The sequence below is a fragment of the Nerophis lumbriciformis genome, linkage group LG12 (assembly GCF_033978685.3).
Source record: "Nerophis lumbriciformis linkage group LG12, RoL_Nlum_v2.1, whole genome shotgun sequence".
Classification (NCBI taxonomy): domain Eukaryota; kingdom Metazoa; phylum Chordata; class Actinopteri; order Syngnathiformes; family Syngnathidae; genus Nerophis; species Nerophis lumbriciformis.
In genome coordinates this window covers 26,210,991-26,231,234 of record NC_084559.2, presented here as the reverse complement: position 1 = coordinate 26,231,234, position 20,244 = coordinate 26,210,991, and the positions used below count along the sequence as shown (strand labels likewise).

The following is a 20,244-nucleotide window of genomic DNA, read 5'->3' as shown; positions in this document are numbered from 1 at the left end:
CATTGTTATTCTTGTTGAGTTTTGAATGGTTTTATTATGATTACATTTATTTGACTCTTTTAAGACATAACTATTATTCAAAGTATCTTATTTTTTCATATCTATTTATTTATTCCATTTGCTATGTAAGCGTATTAAAATCTAACTTTTCCAAAAATTACTTATTCAAAAATGTCATGTTAATGTACATATTTGTACTGTATGATCTTATCTAAGTGAGCATTTTAAGAGCTTAACTGATGACTGAAGAGGCAATGTTTGTGGAATAAAGATCAATACGGAAACCTTTTAGCACAACTTGCAGATAAATTATTTAGCAGCTGTCAACATCACAGTTACATTGGTTTGAATGTATACAGTATATATAAGTTATTATTTTACAACTAAAGTCCATATGTGTTAAAATGTAAAAAAAATGTATCTATGAGAATGTTTGAAGTATGCATGAAGTAATTTTAAGGCAATTATTGTGTGGCATAACAGTGAATGTTATGGTCTGGCCCAAGTGTATGTTTGCAGAATGGGACGAGGTGGGGACATGGGACACCTGACTTTTGCTGCTCCCAGGCACAAGACCCAGCAGGTGCATCTGGATTCAGAGCCTTTGTTTATCCGCTTCCTGCGAACATTCAGGGAAATACTCAAATTTGTCCTATTCAGCTACACCGTGCTCTTTGGCGCCCTGCTTCTCGCCCGATGGACTACTTATTACATGGTGGGAAAGTGAAGACAGTGAGAGATTAAACCTGTGCGTGGACTTGGAGCTTCTTGTTTAAATTGAAAACACTAAGATTCATATACAGTCTACAGAACAGTAATTTCAGTGTTATTTTATTCCCTATTTAGCTCATGCTCTGACATATAGCACAAATGTCTAAGCATTGTCTCTATATTAACATTTAGAATGAATTAACACGGTGTTGCAGGTAAAAAGAGCAACATTACAATGGATCATTTAATTTTGTTTCTGATGTGCATTCTAGAACGTGTGCTACAGTGCAAAGTGATCACAGTGATGCCAGTAGATGTCTGTAAATGTTTGTAATTATTTTGCAAAATGTATGTTAACTGACTGCATTGACTGCTTGGATCAGGGGTGTCTGAAAGTTTTCAGGGCCACATACTGCAAAATCAAAAGCTTTTTGTTAATTATGTATACGTCTTCAAAAGTTATAACTGTATATAAAGACAAAGCTTTGTGTGAATGATGTATTGGTGTCAACATTTCATCCTTTTTTGCATTGCAGCACTCTATAGAAACAAACCATAGGCCACAATTGGCCCCAGCTGCACTTTGGACACCCTACAACAGTCGTCCCCAACCTTTTTGTAACTGCGGACCGGTCAACGCTTGAAAATTTGGGGGGGGGGGGGGATATGTTTTGTTTTTTTTTGTCATAAAGAAATACAATCATGTGTGCTTACGGACTGTATCCCTGCAGACTGTATTGATCTATATTGATGTATAATGTAGGAACCAGAAATATTAATAACAGAATGAAACAACCCTTTTGTGCGTATGAGTGTAAATGGGGGAGGGAGGTTTTTTGGGTTGGTGCACTAATTGTAAGTGTATCTTGTGTTTTTTATGTTGATTTAATAAAAATAATAAATAATATTTTTTTTATTTCTTGTCGGCCCGGTGGTTGGGGACCACTGCCCTACAAGACCAGACAAAGCAATTGTAGGTCAGGTTAATGTTCAAGGTCTCTTAGACTTATAATTCCCATTATCAGCATCAATGCACTAATCTTGCCTAATACCTATTGATAACATGTTTTATGTAACAGATGTTTAGCTGCAGAACTATTTAGAATTGTAATTGACTTACAAAGTATTCAATAATATGAATGTGTTCTGTTCATCTGCTTTTGATGATGGCGGTATTTTCATGTAAAAATTGATTAAAAGTTGTATTGCACAACTCATGTTTTGATGGGGAAAAACATCTGAGTATTGTTGCGTTTGATTTGAGTTACATTGCCAATCCACAAGGGCGGGAGTTCGCGGAAAAAAAGCATCTTTGTGTTGTTGCGTTTGATTTTATTCACCAGCCCAATACACAGGAGCGGTGTTAGGCGTTTCCGGTTGTTTTTTTTAAGGAAAGTAATCACTTTTCATTTTAAAAAAAACAATCACACTGTAATTGAAATGGTCACGTTTTCTTGTAAAATAGTGTACTCATAAACACTGATAAACTATTCGTTGTATGAAACGGATGAATTCTTTGGCGCACCCTCGCCCTTCTCTCCCGGTGCGACTCCTGCAACGCTTGTCAACGCCACCCGCGTTGCGCCATTTTGAAAGTGTAATGTGGGGAGAGGCAGAGACGAGGGAATTCTTAAAGTAGAGTGCGAAGTCCAAGCACCTGTGCAGAGTACTGCTGCTAACATTTTGTTGGTGAGCAGGGGGGATTTTGACCTTTTTGAAAAGAGCTGGGCCACGGGCGTGCGTGTGTTTTCTTCCTTTCGACCGCACTCTCCGCTCCATTCCTCCACATCTTCATCGCCCAGAACCGAGCAGCCGAACAGGGTCAACACCGCTCTCCAAACCAGGGCCCGAACCCGCTTCGGAGAAACCCCTTTTTCTCATTGAGTGCGCTCACAATGGCAGGTAATACTTTGAAACACAAAACAAAACTATGGTAGTCGCTGGAGTGAGTCAAGAAAAAAAGAAAAACACGTTTTATGTAGTCTGTTTTTTTTCTCCCTCTAACCTAGCATATGCTAGCTAGCATGCTATGTTAGTCCCAGAGGCTGGCGTAGGGAGTGCTATGACAAAAGTGAAAGAGTGGAAGTTAATTTCCGTCGTTCGCAAAATAAAGCTCGGGCTAAAGTAACTTCTGGTTGTGGTGTAGTGACATGGGGGTTTATTTCTCCTGTAGGGGTCGGTGGTGAGAGCGGTGATGTGCAGTGGTGCTTCTCCCAAGTCAAAGGAGCGATAGATGACGACATCTCCGAAGGTGAGTGCAGGGGTGATCGCTCATGTGTATGCATTGAAAACATATTATTAGATATGTCCGACAAAGGCTTTTTTACCGATATTGTCCAACTCTTAATTACCGATTCCGATATCAACCGATACCGATATATACAGTCGTGGAATTAACACATTATTATGCCTCATTTTGTTGTGATGCCCTGCTGGATGCATTAAACAATGTAACAAGGTTTTCCAAAATAAATCCACTCAAGTTATGGAAAAAAATGCCAACATGGCACTGCCATATTTATTATTGAAGTCACAAAGTGCATAATTTTTTTTAACATGCCTCAAAACAGCAGCTTGGAATTTGGTACATGCTCTCCCTGAGAGAGCATGAGGAGGTTGAGGTGGGCGGGGTTGGGGAGGGGTGGGGGTGTATATCCTGGGGACGGCGTGGCGAAGTTGTGAGAGTGGCCGTGCCAGCAATCTGAGGGTTACTGGTTCAATCCCCGCCTTCTACCATCCTAGTCACGTCCGTTGTGTCCTTGAGCAAGACACTTCACCCTTGCTCCTGATGGGTCTGGTTAGCGCCGTGCATGGCAGCTCCCGCCATCAGTGTGTGAATGTGTGTGTGTGTGAATGGGTGAATGTGGAAATAGTGTCAAAGCGCTTTGAGTTCCTTAAAAAGGTAGAAAAGCGCTATACAAGTACAACCCATTTACCGTTTACCATTTATATTGTAGCGTCCCGGAAGAGTTAGTGCTGCAAGGGGTTCTGGGTATTTGTTCTGTTGTGTTTATGTTGTGTTACGGTGCGGATGTTCTCCCGAAATGTTTGTCATTCTTGTTTGGTGTGGGTTCACAGTGTGGCGCATATTTGTAACAGCGTTAAAGTTGTTTATATGGCCACCCTCAGTGTGACCTGTATGGCTGTTGCATTCACTTGTGTGTGTGAAAAGCCGTAGATATTATGTGATTGTGCCGGCACGCAAAGGCAGTGCCTTTAAGGTTTATTGGCGCTCTGTACTTCTCCCTACGTCCGTGTACACAGCGGCGTTTAAAAAAAATCATAACTTTTACTTTTTGAAACCGATACCATTAATTTCCGATATTACATTGTAAAGCATTTATCGGCCGATAATATCGGCAGTCCGATATTATCGGACATCCCTACATATTATTGCATTAACTTTTTCAAACACAGGCAACGCCTAATCTGACTGTGTTAGATGTAGGATGAACACGCAAACTATTCAATTGGAAACCAGTTTCCTCTTGCAGTATTCCTACTCAAATTTCAATTGTATTATTTTGGGGGGGTTTAGGTTAATGCAGGGGCCGGGAACCTTTTTGGCTGAGAGAGCCATGAAAGCCAAATATTTTAAAATGTATTTCCGTGTGAGCCATATAATATTTTTTAACACTGAATACAACTAAATGCGTGCATTTTTAAGTAAGACCAACATCTTTTGAGTATAATAAGTCTCTTATTCGTTTGAATAACGTTGTTATTCTGAAGCTAACCAATAATAAATAAAACACTTCTTACCATTAATGCGACTTCTTGAACAGGTGCGGTAGAAAACGGATGGATGGATTAAAATGTAAGAGAATGTTTTATATTTCTGAACGTTATTTTTAACACTGATTACCAGCGGAATTATTCATTACTTATCGTGTTAAGCAATCTCAGCCAAGATTTATCTGTTAGCCGGATGCAGTCATCAAAAGAGCCACATCTGGCTCTAGAGGCATAGGTTCCCTACCCCTGAATTAATGTAACAAACGCAAATTGGTGTAGCTTTGCAATAACACCACAAACGTCACTACACGGAAACTTTCAGAACCGCGCTAAACAAGGGTTAAAGATAGAGATGTCCGATAATGGCTTTTTTGCCGATATTCCGATATTGTCCAACTCTTAATTACCGATTTCAATATCAACCGATACCGATATATACAGTCGTGGAATTAACACATTATTATGCCTAATTTTGTTGTGATGCCTGGTGGATGCATTAAACAATGTAACAAGGTTTACCAAAATAAATCAACTCAAGTTATGGAAAAAAAAATGCCAACATGGCACTGCCATATTTATTATTGAAGTCACAAAGTGCATTATTTTTTTTAACAAGTCTCAAAACAGCAGCTTGGAATTTGGGACATGCTCTCCCTGAGAGAGCATGAGGAGGTTGAGGTGGGCGGGGTTGGGGAGGGGCGGGGGTGTATATTGTAGCGTCCCGGAAGAGTTAGTGCTGCAAGGGGTTCTGGGTATTTGTTCTGTTGTGTTTATGTTCTGTTACGGTGCGGATGTTCTCCCGAAATGTGTCTGTCATTCTTGTTTGGTTTGGGTCCACAGTGTGGCACACATTTGTAACAGTGTTAAAGTTGTTTATACGGCCACCCTCAGTGTGACCTGTATGGCTGTTGACCAGGTATGCTATGCATTCACTTGTGTGTGTGTGAAAAGCCGTAGATATTATGTGATTGGGCCGGCACGCAAAGGCAGTGCCTGTAAGGTTTATTGGCGCTCTGTACTTCTCCCTACGTCCGTGTACCACTCCGTACAGCTGTTTTAATGTGTTTATTGTGAGCTGCCTGACAACTGTTGAGTCACAGAGCCGTCGCTTGTGATTCTCTTGTGACTTTGAGTCTGCCAGTTGTTTTCCCCAGAATTAAAGACTTCCAGCTGTGTGAAATAATGTGATTATTTCCGGATAAGAGAAAGCAGTAAAGGTCATTGTGGCTGCATCCTGTTCTGTATTCAACTTCCATACAGTCTCGTATTTAGGGTTGTCACAATATTACAGTAGGTAAGGTTGTATTTTTGCCTCATTTTTGTGAGAAGCCTGTGTGTGTATTAAGTATTGGGACTTATTAGCAGCGTGTTTAAACAACCACCAGGTATCTGTGAGCTGATAATACTGTATCTCTTTCTATATCAGACTTTTAGTGCATAGTGCATTCTTCACACATTCTTTACTCACCTTAAAGTGAAGGATGAGGCAAAAATGCAACCTTACCTACTGTAGAATTTTCAAAGTCGATACTGATAGCTGTAAATGCCACGATTTTTTATACTTTTTAAGGACCACAATCAAAAAAGACCAGTGTACTTTTAAATTAAAAACTTAATTAAAAACTGTTTTAACTGTCAATTATTAATAAACACAGAGCTTCAACAACTTTTTGCACTGAGTTTAAATTACACTATCAAATCAAATCAAATCAAATCAACTTTATTTATAGAGCACATTTAAAATTTACCACAGGGGTAGCCAAAGTGCTGTACAATGAGCAGGTTAAAAGATAAAACGAGTACCGAGCAAACACAACACAACACAAACAGAACACGATAAAAAATAAATAATTAAAATAGAAATTAATAAAAACATAAAAACAGGATCACAGCAGGTGTATTATGGGGCGCCATTGCAGGATGGATATCACTCAGTGTTAAAAGCCATGGAATAAAAGTATGTTTTTAAGAGAGATTTAAAAACAGGAAGAGAGGAGGCTGTAGGTATAGCCATAGAGGTGAAACTAAAAATAATTGAATATCGTGCACAAGTTGATTCATGTCAGCAATTCAACTTAAAATGTGATATAAACTCATTACATGGAAAACGAGATATGTCAAGCCTTTATTTGTTATAATTTTGATAATCATGGTTGACAGTTTTTTAAAACACAATTTTTTTCAGAGATTTTCAATTCGAGGTTTTCATAAGCTGTAAGCCATAGTCATCAAAATTATATCAAAAGAAGGCTTTGAAATATCTTGAGTTGCAATTTATGAGCCAATGTCATATATTAGCTTTTAATTCTAAATATTGGATTTAACAAACCTTTGCATGTTCTATTTTTTTGCGTTTCACCTGTGCGTGTATAGCCTCCCAGTATATCAAAACAAACAATACTGTGCTCATAAATATGCTCATAAAAAACAATAGTTAACTATTTTGCATTCTAAAAAGAACAACAGCGGTGTGGAACCTATAAGTACATAAAATAAACAATATTGTTCTTAAACAAATTTCAATAAAGCAAAAAAGTGTGATGTCATGTAATTTGTAATGAAATGGGCTAATAAAGAAAATGTAATTTCAAAGACAAATATGATAGCGGCCCACCACAAATGAATGAATGAATGGGAAACACTGGGTTCTTGAATCTAAATAATGCCAGGTCAGGTGCAAGCTTGGCTCAGGGAGGAGGACGCCCCTACCATGCAGAGTCTCCAGGGATTGTACAAATTAGTCCTTTCAACAAATTATTTCGTGCATTTGCACACTAACATTGCAGCCCCCTTTTGTGTTGATGAAAATATGTACTTTTACTAGTATATACTGCACTAGTGACTCTTAGAAATAACATTTTTCGGCTTTTTTTGTACGTTACATTGATTTTTAAATTGCAAAAATGGTCAGTTAAAATAGTGACCCTTTTGTAAAAAAAAAATTTTTGTTTTGTGGATGTATTGCAAGCTACTGCAAATTTACAAACTTTGCAAATAAACATGGTAATGACTGTTAAATCATTGTAAGTACAGGTTTATCACAACGGTCACATTCGCACATAACAGAAAATCTCATTAAGAAAATACTGTATCTGGGATTTGATTATCTGATGACCAAGCCACATCATCTTAGGTTATTTTTACTTTTGAATAGAGTACTATTAGGCTATTTAAAAGATTTCAAGAACACTTCATCTTCACTAGGCAACCTCGGTACCTTTTGCACCCTTTTGTTTTTGAGACATAAACTTTAGTATTTTCAGTCATTTTTCTTCAATCTAATATAAAACATTAGAACAATTTGGAAGTTTCACTAAACCACTATAATATAGTACTGCATAACTATATAGTCTGGTCTTCTGTGTTAGTTTGAGCTTGTACTGAGGATAACACTCACTTACAATAGTGCCAGGCAGTAAACAGGGATTCAGTGTTATAATGTAGGATTTAATGTGAATGCTGTTCAAGGTGCCAATTGTTAGTTTTCCCTGCTTAATGTTCCCGGACCCTAGCACTTGGGCCATGTAGTGTGTGTACATACAGTTTTGCGTCACTGGTCTGTTGTGTTTTCACCATGCTTGACACTGTTTTCACGGCTCATTGACTGACAAAAAAAACAGGTGTAACTGAACTTTGACATTATGGTTGAATGTTACCTTGGACATAGTATGCATTTAAAGCAATATTTTAATGAAAATCCTAATGACAGTACCTCATTGGCAGCGGATATCATATCAACTGTTGAGTTCAACCACTCTGGGGAGCTGCTAGCAACTGGAGACAAAGGAGGTCGTGTTGTCATCTTTCAACAGGAGCCAGAGGTACGTTTGGTTCATAAAGACGCATCATAATTTCAGTGCCAGTTTGATGGACCTGACATGGTCTTTGTTTTTTGGTTACTTAGAGTAAGAATCAGCCGCAATGCCGTGGAGAATACAATGTTTACAGCACATTTCAAAGCCATGAGCCGGAGTTTGACTACCTGAAGAGCCTTGAGATTGAGGAGAAGATCAACAAGATTCGATGGTTGCCCCAGAATAATGCTGCCAATTTCCTTTTATCCACAAACGGTAAACTCACTTGTGTTTGATCCTGAGGTAATACTGTGCTCTAGGGTTGTGTGGTGTAGACCAGGAATTCTTAACCTTATTGACATCAGGGCACAACCTTTTCATGACAGAGGAGCCCAAGGTCCACTCAAGTATTAACACTGAATTAGTAGCTTTACTCTGTTACCTACTTATTGTTTACAACCTTGTCAAATAATATTAGTTAATCACATAGATTATCAATTTAAAGCTGACAAGTAATAACCAAATATACTACATAAGAGGGGACTCATAAATAACTGACGAAAAATAAATGTACATTCAATTATGTTGTACTAAGATAAACAAAATTAAGAATGAATGTTTCTCAACCAAACTGTCACTAAAATTACCGTATTTTCCGCACCATAAGGCGCCCTGGGTTAAAAGCCGCGCCTTCAATGAACGGCATATTTCAAAACTTTGTCCACCTATAAGCCGCCCGGTGTTGTAAGCCGCATCTAACTGCGCTAAAGGAATGTCAAAAAAACAGTCAGATAGGTCAGTCAAACTTTAATAATATATTAAAAACCAGCGTTCTAACAACTCTGTTCACTCCCAAAATGTACGCAAATGTGCAATCACAAACATACGTATATCAACATGGACAGAGCTGCGTGAAAAAAGCCACCCGGCCTCTTCGCGTAAACTTAAACTTACCTTAACCACTCGCTCATCTTTTCTTCATCCATCCCTTCGAGTTAGCTTTTATGATGACGCCGGCTGGAAAGGTCTCTTTTGGCAAGGTCTTCCTTTTGAATATCACCATGGGTGGAAGTTTCTGGCCATTAGCATGGCAAGCTAGAACCACAGTGAAGGATGACTTCTCATTCCCTGTGGTGCGAATATTCACCGTACGTGCTCCCGTTGTATCCACAGTGCGGTTCACAGGAATATCAGTTGCTGTGAAATAGTAATCCGTGTGCGGATGGAGAGATTGCGTCTTTTCATGAACCGGACCCCTGACGCTTAGTAGGAGCCATTTTGTGGTCTTTACAGATGTAAACACACAAAGGAAATGAAACGTACGGTATATCCGCGCGCTTTTTCTTCTTCTACGCGGGCGGGTGGTTGCTTACAGTAGAAGAAGAAGCGCTTCCTGTTCTATGGGGGCGGGTGCTTACCTTGGCGGTTGCTTGCATAGAAGAAGAAGCGCTTCCTGTTCTACCGGGAAAAAAGATGGCGGCTGTTTACAGAAGTTGCGAGATCGAAACTTTATGAAAATGAATCGTAATATTAATCCATATATAAAGCGCACCGGGTTAAAAGCCGCACTGTCAGCTTTTGAGTAAATTTGTGGTTTTTAGGTGCGGCTAATAGTGCGGAAAATACGGTAAAGGTGCGGTTTGCTATTTCCTTACAGTTTTGTACTGTGAAGTTCAGATTTGAATGGCCATAAAGGAAGTCTAAGTAACAATTTTCAAATCAAAAAATATAACAAGAACACCACCGACTAGCTTATGTTACCATTAGTGGTTTAACAGAACACATTTGTTTGACACTTGTCTATATTTTTCACAATTACAAAGTTTATGTAATTGAACATTTTAACGGCCCAAATAAAAAGATTGGTGTTTACGGCGGTCACGTCAACACGTGCGCACGGGCAGCACGTGCACAGATACAGAAGCAGTCCAAGAGAAGCAACCAACAATTTGCAGTCATTTTGTTGTTCTGATAGAATATACATTCAATGACCGCTAACGCTAGCTATCCAAATTGCTATTATTAGCTAACAACACCTAAAGCTAATACACGTGCATATGGTACGTCCGTAATTACGTCATTGCGTACAAGAAGCCATAAGAGGGTGGGATATAGTGTGTAAAATACTTTGAAAACTTTTCACCCTTTAAGCATATGTGTAAATGTTGCAAACAGCCCTGTTAAAGTGCAAATGAAAATATTACTTCACGATTTAAGTCATAATTTTTGCTCGAGCTCCAGACTTCTTTTGTTTAATATTGTCATTACTGCCACAAGTGGTGGAATAAAGTATTACAATGGAGTGCCACTGCGGCCCATATGGCTCACAGCTGAGAAACACATTTTTTTGGAGTGCTCTACGTAGCCCAACGCATCAGAATTCTACTTTTGCTGCAGTACTTGTGCAGAGTTTTAGCACACTGGTTTATAATAAGATAATGATAATAAAATGATAATAGTGGAGTGAATCTTTGGGCCCCTAACGATTTGATTCAGAATCGATTTTCAATTCAACACGAGTCTCGAATCAAACCGATTTTCGCAATGTATTATTTGGTATAATAATTGTAACGAAACATTTTCAAAATAGGTTACAGGTTAGAAAACTCCCTCTAGTTGCATGGAGATTGCCTAAAAATAATGTATGTTTGAAAATTTGATAATAGATTCTTATAAAGAAAGTAATACAATTTATACAACCAAAAAAAAAAATGTAATCGATTTTTGAAAATTATGATGGATGAATCAATTTAGAATCGGGATGAATAGGAGTTGCGATTCTGCTTTGAATCTTTTTTTTTTTAATGCACCCTCAATAGTTAGGTGACCATAATAAATGCCTGACCTCAATGATGAATTTGAACATTGCCACCAGTAATGTTGGTCATTCATGTATTTTTTTTTGGTGAGCCATCTACATACACTGGCTTGGGAAAACCTTTGTCTGCATTGATCATCCATAGATTTGTCATAATAGTTGATTTTGTGTCATTTGTTTTTGCTTTTCAACTCTTCTTCGTAGATAAAACCATCAAGCTGTGGAAAATTAGCGAACGAGACAAGAGACCTGAAGGTTACAATTTGAAGGAAGATGATGGTCGATACAGAGATCCAAACACGGTTACATCACTACGGGTGGGGCATTCTGTTTGTCACATTTGTTCTTCAGCTTCTAAAAAGAAAAGATTCCATTGAGCTAATGTAACTGGGCCTGTCCCTTAGGTGCCGGTACTCATGCCCATGGACCTGATGGTAGAGGCCAGCCCCCGTAGAGTGTTTGCCAACGCTCATACTTACCACATCAACTCCATCTCGGTCAACAGTGACTGTGAAACCTACCTGTCCGCAGATGACCTTCGCATCAACTTGTGGCACTTGGAGATCAATGATCGCAGCTTTAGTATCCTTTCTCTTCTAGCTTCTTGCAGATGTCATGAGTTGTGGAAACTGATGACCTTTTGATGCCAATAATTGATGACATCCTTTCCACTGTGGGAGAGGGCGGAGGTTGGAGCGACTGTGAAGAGGGAAATGTCTAAAATATGTCAAATGATGACTCATTTAATTGAATTTATTCCGAATTTCCACCATATATTCTCTATCTTCATGAATTGATGCCAAAGTGAACATAGAAAATGCCCATTCAGTTTCTGCTTTAATTTGATGTTGTATTCTTGCTATTGGACCTGAACTGGCTCTCCCCAGATATTGTTGACATTAAGCCAGCTAACATGGAAGAATTGACTGAGGTGATCACAGCAGCAGAGTTTCATCCGAACCAGTGCAACACGTTTGTGTACAGTAGCAGTAAAGGAACCATACGACTGTGCGACATGAGGGCATCAGCACTGTGTGACAACTATGCCAAATGTAAGGAGGGATTATTGAAGATCTAAATTTAGATTCTAAATGGTCTTAAGTGTTATCTATGTTTTGTGTCATACTTTGTACTAGACTTAAATTACATTGTTTTTCTTTCAAAGTATTTGAAGAGCCAGAGGATCCAAACAATCGTTCCTTTTTCTCCGAAATCACTTCATCCATCTCCGATGTGAAGTTCAGCCACAGCGGACGATACATGATGACCCGCGACTACTTGTCTGTCAAAATCTGGGACCTCAATATGGAGACTCGTCCAGTTGAGACTTACCAGGTCTGGTAACACTTGCAAAGCTCGAATGTTTACATACTGTATCTTGCACGTCTGCAATGGTCATTGTTGTCTTCAAACAGGTGCATGAATATCTCAGGAGCAAGCTGTGTTCACTTTATGAGAACGATTGCATCTTCGACAAATTTGAGTGCTGTTGGAATGGAAATGACAGGTGAGGATAATATTTCTCTTCTCAAGAATGTTGCTTTTTCCCCTTCCTGAATTTTGTATGTTTCCCAGACATTAGCAGCCATAAATTATGCAACTGCTTTAGGTAGATATGCATATGTCTTCTTCCCCACCACTGAGACTAGGTTTAATACTTCAGGCATGCCTGCCACTGCCCTCTGCAGCCCACATTGGGTAATTACATTTCACTACACAATATCAATCAATCAATCAATGTTTATTTATATAGCCCTAAATCAATATTACATTGCTATGATATATATTCTTTTATAACCTGATAGTTCGCAATTGCACAATGCTTAACAGGCTGAATATTATGTTTTATTAATGAATAGGTAGAGAAGGTTAAAACATTGTCATGCAGAGATATGAATGCCCTTAAGAATAAGTTTGGCACAGAAATTACATAAGCACACTATATCCACTCATCACCCTGCAGAAGAAAGCAATAAGGGTCATTCATAAGGCAGTATATAGGGATCACACAAATACATTTTTCTTACATTCAAAACTATTGAAATTTAAAGATTATATGGAACTACTAACAGTACAAATTACATATAAAAAAGTGTAAAGTTGGTAAAAGATTATTGATAATATATTTTATTAAGACAGGTACATTTTTCATTGTATATAATAATGATAACAAAGCTCGGTATTTGATTTACAAAATAAGGGGTGGGAGTAACTAACACTCTTTGGATATGAAAAAAAACCTAACCATTATGTATTGTTTTAATTTAGTATGTGCTTACATTGTGAAATATTTGTTACTATTTATGTACCTTACTGTAATGTTATCAAGATTAATCCCTTTTTTCCATTGTTTTTTATTTTGCTTTGCTTTTAACATGTCCAAAATAAACTACTATTACTAACTTGTACAACATGTAAATTACAGAATATCAGAAACATTTAAACATGTAGAAAAAATATCACCTAACATCTTTGACAATCAAAGCATGATTGTAACAATCCACATGTTGTGTTATTAATGCATGAAACTGCTATCTCAACATGGAAGTGTTGCTCCTCTCCTCTAAATGCAAACACAAATGCAATTTTATAGTCAAAATGTCATGTAAGAACGTTTTCCAAATGTTCTACTGAACTGCAAGTCATTGATTTGCTCAAAACTTGGTGACAATAAGTACATTAAGAAGTGCACGTTTTAGTTTTTCTTCGTCTTAAATAGAAATATTTCCTGCTTACGGTAACTTAATAAAAAAACATATTTCTTTAACAGGGGTCTGTCCTGCTTAACTTAAAACAGAATGAATTCAGTATGCAGCTTTTTGGTAGACCAGGTCTCCAACTTTCATCACTTTGAAAACTACTGTGACAAAAAGAGATGTGACATATATGTTTCACTAATATGACAGGTAACATTTCAATTGTGCTTTATTTATGAAGGAGAACTCCTCTCAGTGAGGTTATTGTCTTTATGCTATATTGTGTAATTTGTCATCAAATAAAAGTACCACCTACACACTCATAGCTCATTAAAGTGGACTAAATGACACGGCACTAATAGTTTAAAGCGACATACCTCTCTTCTCCTACCGGGCGGTGCAATCGGGCTGTGTAATATCTTCATTGAATGACGACGCGTGCTGGACCTCGAACCAACTGCACTCAGTAACGAAACAAACACGCGCACATACATATTGCGCTTATTGCAAATATAGACTGCAGAACACTTCTATTTGAACTTTTATACACTTACTTTAGTTATCTGCTGCACTGACAAGATGCCTGCTCTGTGCATGTTGGTGACTGTGGCAAAACTGGCGTGTGACGTCACGATTGACCTTTTTCTTTTACAGGGCACACCAACCCGGTAACATGAAAACAAAATAATCGGCTCTGTTGGCCACTTACTTAAAACAAAAAGTACTAGACAAAGTGCGTCTTGACAGCTCAATAGGGAACGCATACTTTTGTTTCTAAATACGGGATGATTCCGTATTTCAAGGGACGTTTGGAAACCCTATTTAAGTACCGTAGCCTTCATGCTATTGGCTCTATCCTCACGTTCATGTTTTGCTTTAAGGTGCTTTTTTAATCTTGATGTGCGTCGATGATAAGAAAGTTTGCCGCTGCAATACTAATTACCTCAGTTTGCGAAAGTGGGCGCAGAGCACATCACTCTAACTGGTGTGTGACGTGATCACTGCCTGTGCAATGCACGCTGCTTTCCGCCGCTGGTCAAAACATACACTTTGATTAATCATCATTAATTTACGGTAACGTGAAATTTTTTTTTATTAATCACATGCGTTAACGCGTAAATATATATGTACTGTATGTGTATATATGTATGTTTACGTATGTATGTATGTGTACATATATATGGATATATATATTTAGGTATGTGTATATATATATGTACATATGTGTATGTATATACATCTATATACAGTATGTATGTATATACAAACCCCAAAACCAGTGAAGTTGGCACGTTGTGTAAATTGTAAATAAAAACAGAATACAATGATTTGCAAATCCTTTTCAACCTATATTCAATTGAATAGACTGCAAAGACAAGATACTTAACGTTCGAACTGGAAAACTTTATTTTTTGCAAATATTAGCTCATTTGGAATTTGATGCCTGCAACATGTTTCAAAAAAGCTGGCATAAGTGGCAAAAAAGACTGAGAATGTTGAGAAATGCTCATCAAACACTTATTTGGAAAATCCCATAGATGGACAGACTAATTGGGAACAGGTGGGTGCCATGATTGGTCATAAAAGCAGCTTCCATGAAATGCTCAGTCATTCACAAACAAGGATGGTGCAAGGGTCACTACTTTGTGAACAAATGCGTAAGCAAATTGTCGAACAGTTTGAGAACATTTCTCAATGAGCTATTTCAAGGAATCTAGGGATTTCACCATCTAAGGTCTGCAATATCATCAAAAGGTTCAGAGAATCTGGAGAAATCACTGCACGTAACATTGAATGCCCGTGACTTTGGATCCCTCAGGCGGTACTGCATCAAAAACCGACATCATTGTGTAAAGGACATCACCACATGGGCTCAGGAACACTTCAGAAAACCACTGTCAGTAACTACAGTTTGTCACTACATGTTTAAGTGCAAGTTAAAACTCTAATTTGCAAAGCGAAAGTCATTTATCAACAACACCCAGAAACGCCGCCGGCTTCGCGGGGCCCAAGCTCATCTAAGATGGACTGATACAAAGTATAAAAGTGTTCTGTGGTCTGACGAGTCCACATTTCAAATAGTTTTTGGAAACTGTGGACGTCATGTCCTCCGGAACAAAGAGGAAAAGAACCATCCGGATTGTTAAAGGCGCAAAGTTCAAAAGCCAGCATCTGTAATGGTATGGGGGTGTATTAGTGCCCAAGGTATGGGAAAGGTACATACAGGTTTTGGAGCAACATATGTTGCCATCCAAGCAGCGTTATCATGGACGCCCCTGCTTATTTCAGCAAGACAATGCCAAGCCACGTGTTACAACAGCGTGGCTTCATAATGAAAGAGTGCGGGTACTAGACTGGCCTGTCCGTACTCCAGACCTGTCTCCCATTGAAAATGTGTGTCGCATTATTAATCGTAAAATACGACAACGAAGACCCCGGACTGTTGAACAACTAAAGCTGTACATCAAGCAAGAATGGGAAAGAATTCCTTCTGAAAAGCTTCAAAAATTGATCTCCACAGTTCCCAAAAGTTAACAAGAGTGTTGTTAAAAGGAAAGGCCATGTAACACAGTGGTAAAAATGCCCCTGTGCCAACTTTTTTGCAATGTGTTGCTGCCATTAAATTCTAAGTTAATGATTATTTGCAAAAAAAATGTTTCTCAGTTCCAACAAATATCTTGTCTTTGCAGTATATTCAATTGAATAAAAGTTGAAAGGGATTTGCAAATCATTATATTGTGTTTTAATTTACGAATTACACAACATACCAACTTCACTGGTTTTGGGTTTTGTACATGCATATATCCATGCATTAAAAATGTCTAATTACGGTTATTGTGACCAAAATGATCACGGTTATTATTATGTATAAAAAAATAAAAATAAATGTAAAAATTGTGCAAGATACCACTTCATGGGCATAAGAGATTCAAAAATAAAAACCAATGTAAGAATTTGTAAAGATGGCACCTGATGGCCATAAGACTTTAACTGCACTTTTTGTCCATATAGATAAAAATAATGTTCATGTATGAGATCTAGGCTTATACATAGGGATGCCAATTTTGGCCACAATAATAATTAAGATTATTTTTATCAGTATTGAAATCATGATTACTGATTGTTGGGTAAAGCAGTGTAGGGGTGAGGTGTGAACATAATACCATCATGTAATTTGTAATGTCTAATAAAAAGGCTATAGACAAACGTTATCCATATTTGTGTGTGTGCTTGCAGCGTTGTCATGACGGGATCCTACAACAACTTCTTCAGGATGTTTGACCGAGGTTACAGGCAGGATGTGACTCTTGAGGCGTCCCGGGAGAACTGCAAACCTCAATCCGTCCTTAAAACTTGCAAAGTAAGCTCGGGTGGGAAGCGCAAAAAGGATGAGATCAGTGTAGATAGTCTGGACTTTAACAAGAAGATCCTCCACACTGCCTGGCATCCCATGGACAATATCATTGCTGTTGCCACCACCAATAATCTGTACATATTCCAGGACAAACTAGACTAGCAGTTCATGAACCATTTAAAAAAAAAACTAAATTTGTCTTATTGGTCAATTCTTTCTAAGACCTTGAGCAGATTTTTCATGTTTAATACAAATAAAGAACATACAGACTTTGTAGGTCTGGTTGCAGACTTTGGGATTCAGAGGCTTAAGTTTCTCTCTGATTGACACTCTTATTCATCCTGCTACTCCACTACATCCCAGACCAAAGGGAAGATGTGTTCCGAAACACATATTTTTGTATGTATTTTTTGGTGCCATTGTGGCATTTTTTTCTTTGTTGTAGCTACGGATTTGTTTATGCATTTTGTAGCTATCGTGTGTTAGTTTTAACAGGAAATATTTTAAATTTTTAAGACATCTTGTTTGCACTGGCATGAAGCACTGCTAATCCAAGTAGTTACCACTCCTTATTTGCCCCCAAGTCTTTGTCAAGCTGCCAAATTCGCACACCACGCATAATGAATCTTTATGTGCTTATAGGGCCATTTGAGGATTTAACTGCTAAGCTTATTCTCCAAATGTGTTCCGTAAACATTACTGCCAACCCTTTTTATGCTGCATACCAATATATACTTGCTTAAATCATTACCCTGTAGGTTGCCAGAGGTTTACATAGATTTCTATCTGTAAGGAAGCTGCAGACAAAACAACTTCTATCACATGCTAAAATAACAGTTACGGTAGTTGGTTATGCATTTGCATGCAGAAAATACATTGTTTGCTTTTAAATTATTCCATTTGGTAGTTTGTTTCATAAAACAAAAAGTGCGTGTTTTATGTAAAACATTTCCCGCTCAGCTGCTTGCCAAAATTAGACATTTAATAGTGCATATAAAAATATGAATCTTTAAAAAAAAAAATGGTGATAGTATGAATGCGAATTATTCAATTGATGAGGAATGATTTAAAAAAGCCTGTTGGCTTTGATTAAATAGCATTTACATGTCCAGCAGGGTTATTGTGGAGTCATGCCAAAGTAACCAATACAAAACTCCTGTAAATTATAATCCCTTAAATTTGTGCCCTGCTCAGACATCAGTGGACCACCATGACTACTCAGGAAAAAAAAGTTTGGTATTCTGAGCGTGAAAGGGCATAATGTGGCCTAAATCTGTTCTGTGTTGTGATGTCAAAAGTTGTGCGTCGCCACCGCCAACTTCCCTATTAAAAAACTGTTGCAGACTGATAGCTTTACCCTTTTGATTTTTTTTTGATTTTTTTTTTAAAGATGTCTTGTACTGTATCTCTAAAAGAGATCAATAACGACTGGCAGATTTATTTTTGTATCAATTATGGCAATAGTTAGTCTGATTGCTGTGCATGTCATTTCTGATGTGGGATGTCCAAAGAATATTTTTAACAGTTAGCTGACTGTGACTTTCTTCTTCTTCTTTCTGCCTGTGAAAGCTTAGCCAATTCTTGCCTAAATGGGAAAAGGCATTTTTACTCCCTTTTTAATCTGACACTTATTTTGTGTAAGATGGTTTTAATTTTTACAAATGATATAAAGGGAGACTTTGTGAAGCACAAGGCACTTAATAGAGGATGTTGTAAGCTCATGGAGAAACCACTTGCATTCTATTCTGGTTCCTCCGTCAAAAGTTGCCAGTCTTCTGGAGTAAACGGGTAGATTATATGCTCCCCTCCTTTTCATCCTGTTTTTAAGGTTACTTTCACAATGCCTGTAAATCCTACTGAATGATGTGGTGATGACACTCTTAAGTAATGGGTCATGTTCGGCCATCCTGAAATACCATAAATGCTCTCAAAGTTTGACCTTGTTTCCCTCAGCACCTAGTTGCAACCATATCTGACCTTTTGCTGATTTGTATAAAGAGCAATGGTGGTTTAATGCCAGTTCTCCAGCTTGGTCTCAGACACATTTCTAACAGACAATAATTGTCCAAAAAAAAAATCACAATTTTGAGGAGAAAGTTCACTGTCACTTCCAACTGACAAAATCTGTACTTTATTTACCGTAAAGAACCTTGTTAGGAAACATTTACGGTCCTTTCTCCGGGTCTGGTGAGGAGGGTTTGTTTTTGCTGGTGCACTGGATATATTGTAACCTAAACTTTCAAAAGATCCCCATTTGCCTTTTTTTTTTTAAGAATTAGACCTTACGTGTGCATTTCTTGAACTTTCTAATGTGCCAGACAGGAGATTCTCAGGGGAATTAACTGCTGCTGTGTGTTCTTCAAGAAAGCAGCCGGTCAATACTACATTCAAAATTGCCTTAATTGAAAGCCTATATAATTTAATTTTGCGTTATTTTTATGACTGTTTTATCCGCCTGTGCTTATCTACAAGACTGAAATCAGTAACATGATCAGTGGAGTTTTTATTCTTACAGTAGCATCTTAAGCTGTATCTCACATTGGTTAAAATGCACTTTTGTTTTTTTATTTGTATGTTTTTTTTTTCTTTAAAGGGGTTTCTTGAATAAAGATGGCCGGAGAGTTGGTAGTCTGGGGCCAGGGGATTTACAGTAATGTATTTGTCATTTAACTTAAGTTTAGGTGTAAATAAAGATTTCCAAAACTTGATTTCGAATTCATATACTTTTCTAGTGTAGACCAGAGGTCCCCAAACTACGGCCCACGGGCCAGATTTTGGACGCCGGCAAGCCGGAGTTAAAAAATATATATTGTGTTTATTTTTGTATTATAATTGTTTTTAATCTGTCCTTTCTAATCCATTTTCTACTGCTTGTTACTCTCGGTGTCTTCTAGCCGCTCAGGCAAATCAGTCGTGTCGCGGGGGCAGCAGCCTAAGCAGGGAAGTCCAGACTTCCCTCTCCCCAGCCATTTCGTCCAGCTCCTCCCGGGGGATCCCGAGGCGTTCCCAAGCCAGTCGGGAGACATAGTCTTCCCAATGTGTCCTGGGTCTTCCCCTTGGCCCCCTACCGGTCGGACGTGCCCGAAACACCTCCCTAGGGAGGCGTTCGGGTGGCATCCTGACCAAATCATATTG

At 38.2% G+C, this 20,244-nt stretch overlaps 1 protein-coding gene across 1 annotated transcript; it reads left to right on the top strand.

Moving 5' to 3' along the window:
• Nucleotides 1-2,178: 2,178 nt before the first annotated feature.
• On the top strand, nt 2,179-19,817 carry ppp2r2aa (protein phosphatase 2, regulatory subunit B, alpha a). Its single transcript, XM_061986211.2, has 10 exons — nt 2,179-2,613; nt 2,885-2,962; nt 8,170-8,267; nt 8,351-8,516; nt 11,263-11,375; nt 11,463-11,640; nt 11,946-12,110; nt 12,224-12,393; nt 12,474-12,565; nt 16,992-19,817. The coding sequence occupies exons 1-10, from the start codon at nt 2,607-2,609 to the stop codon at nt 17,269-17,271; spliced, it is 1,347 nt and encodes a 448-aa protein (XP_061842195.1). The 5' UTR covers nt 2,179-2,606; the 3' UTR covers nt 17,272-19,817.
• The last annotated feature ends 427 nt before the right edge of the window (nt 19,818-20,244 follow it).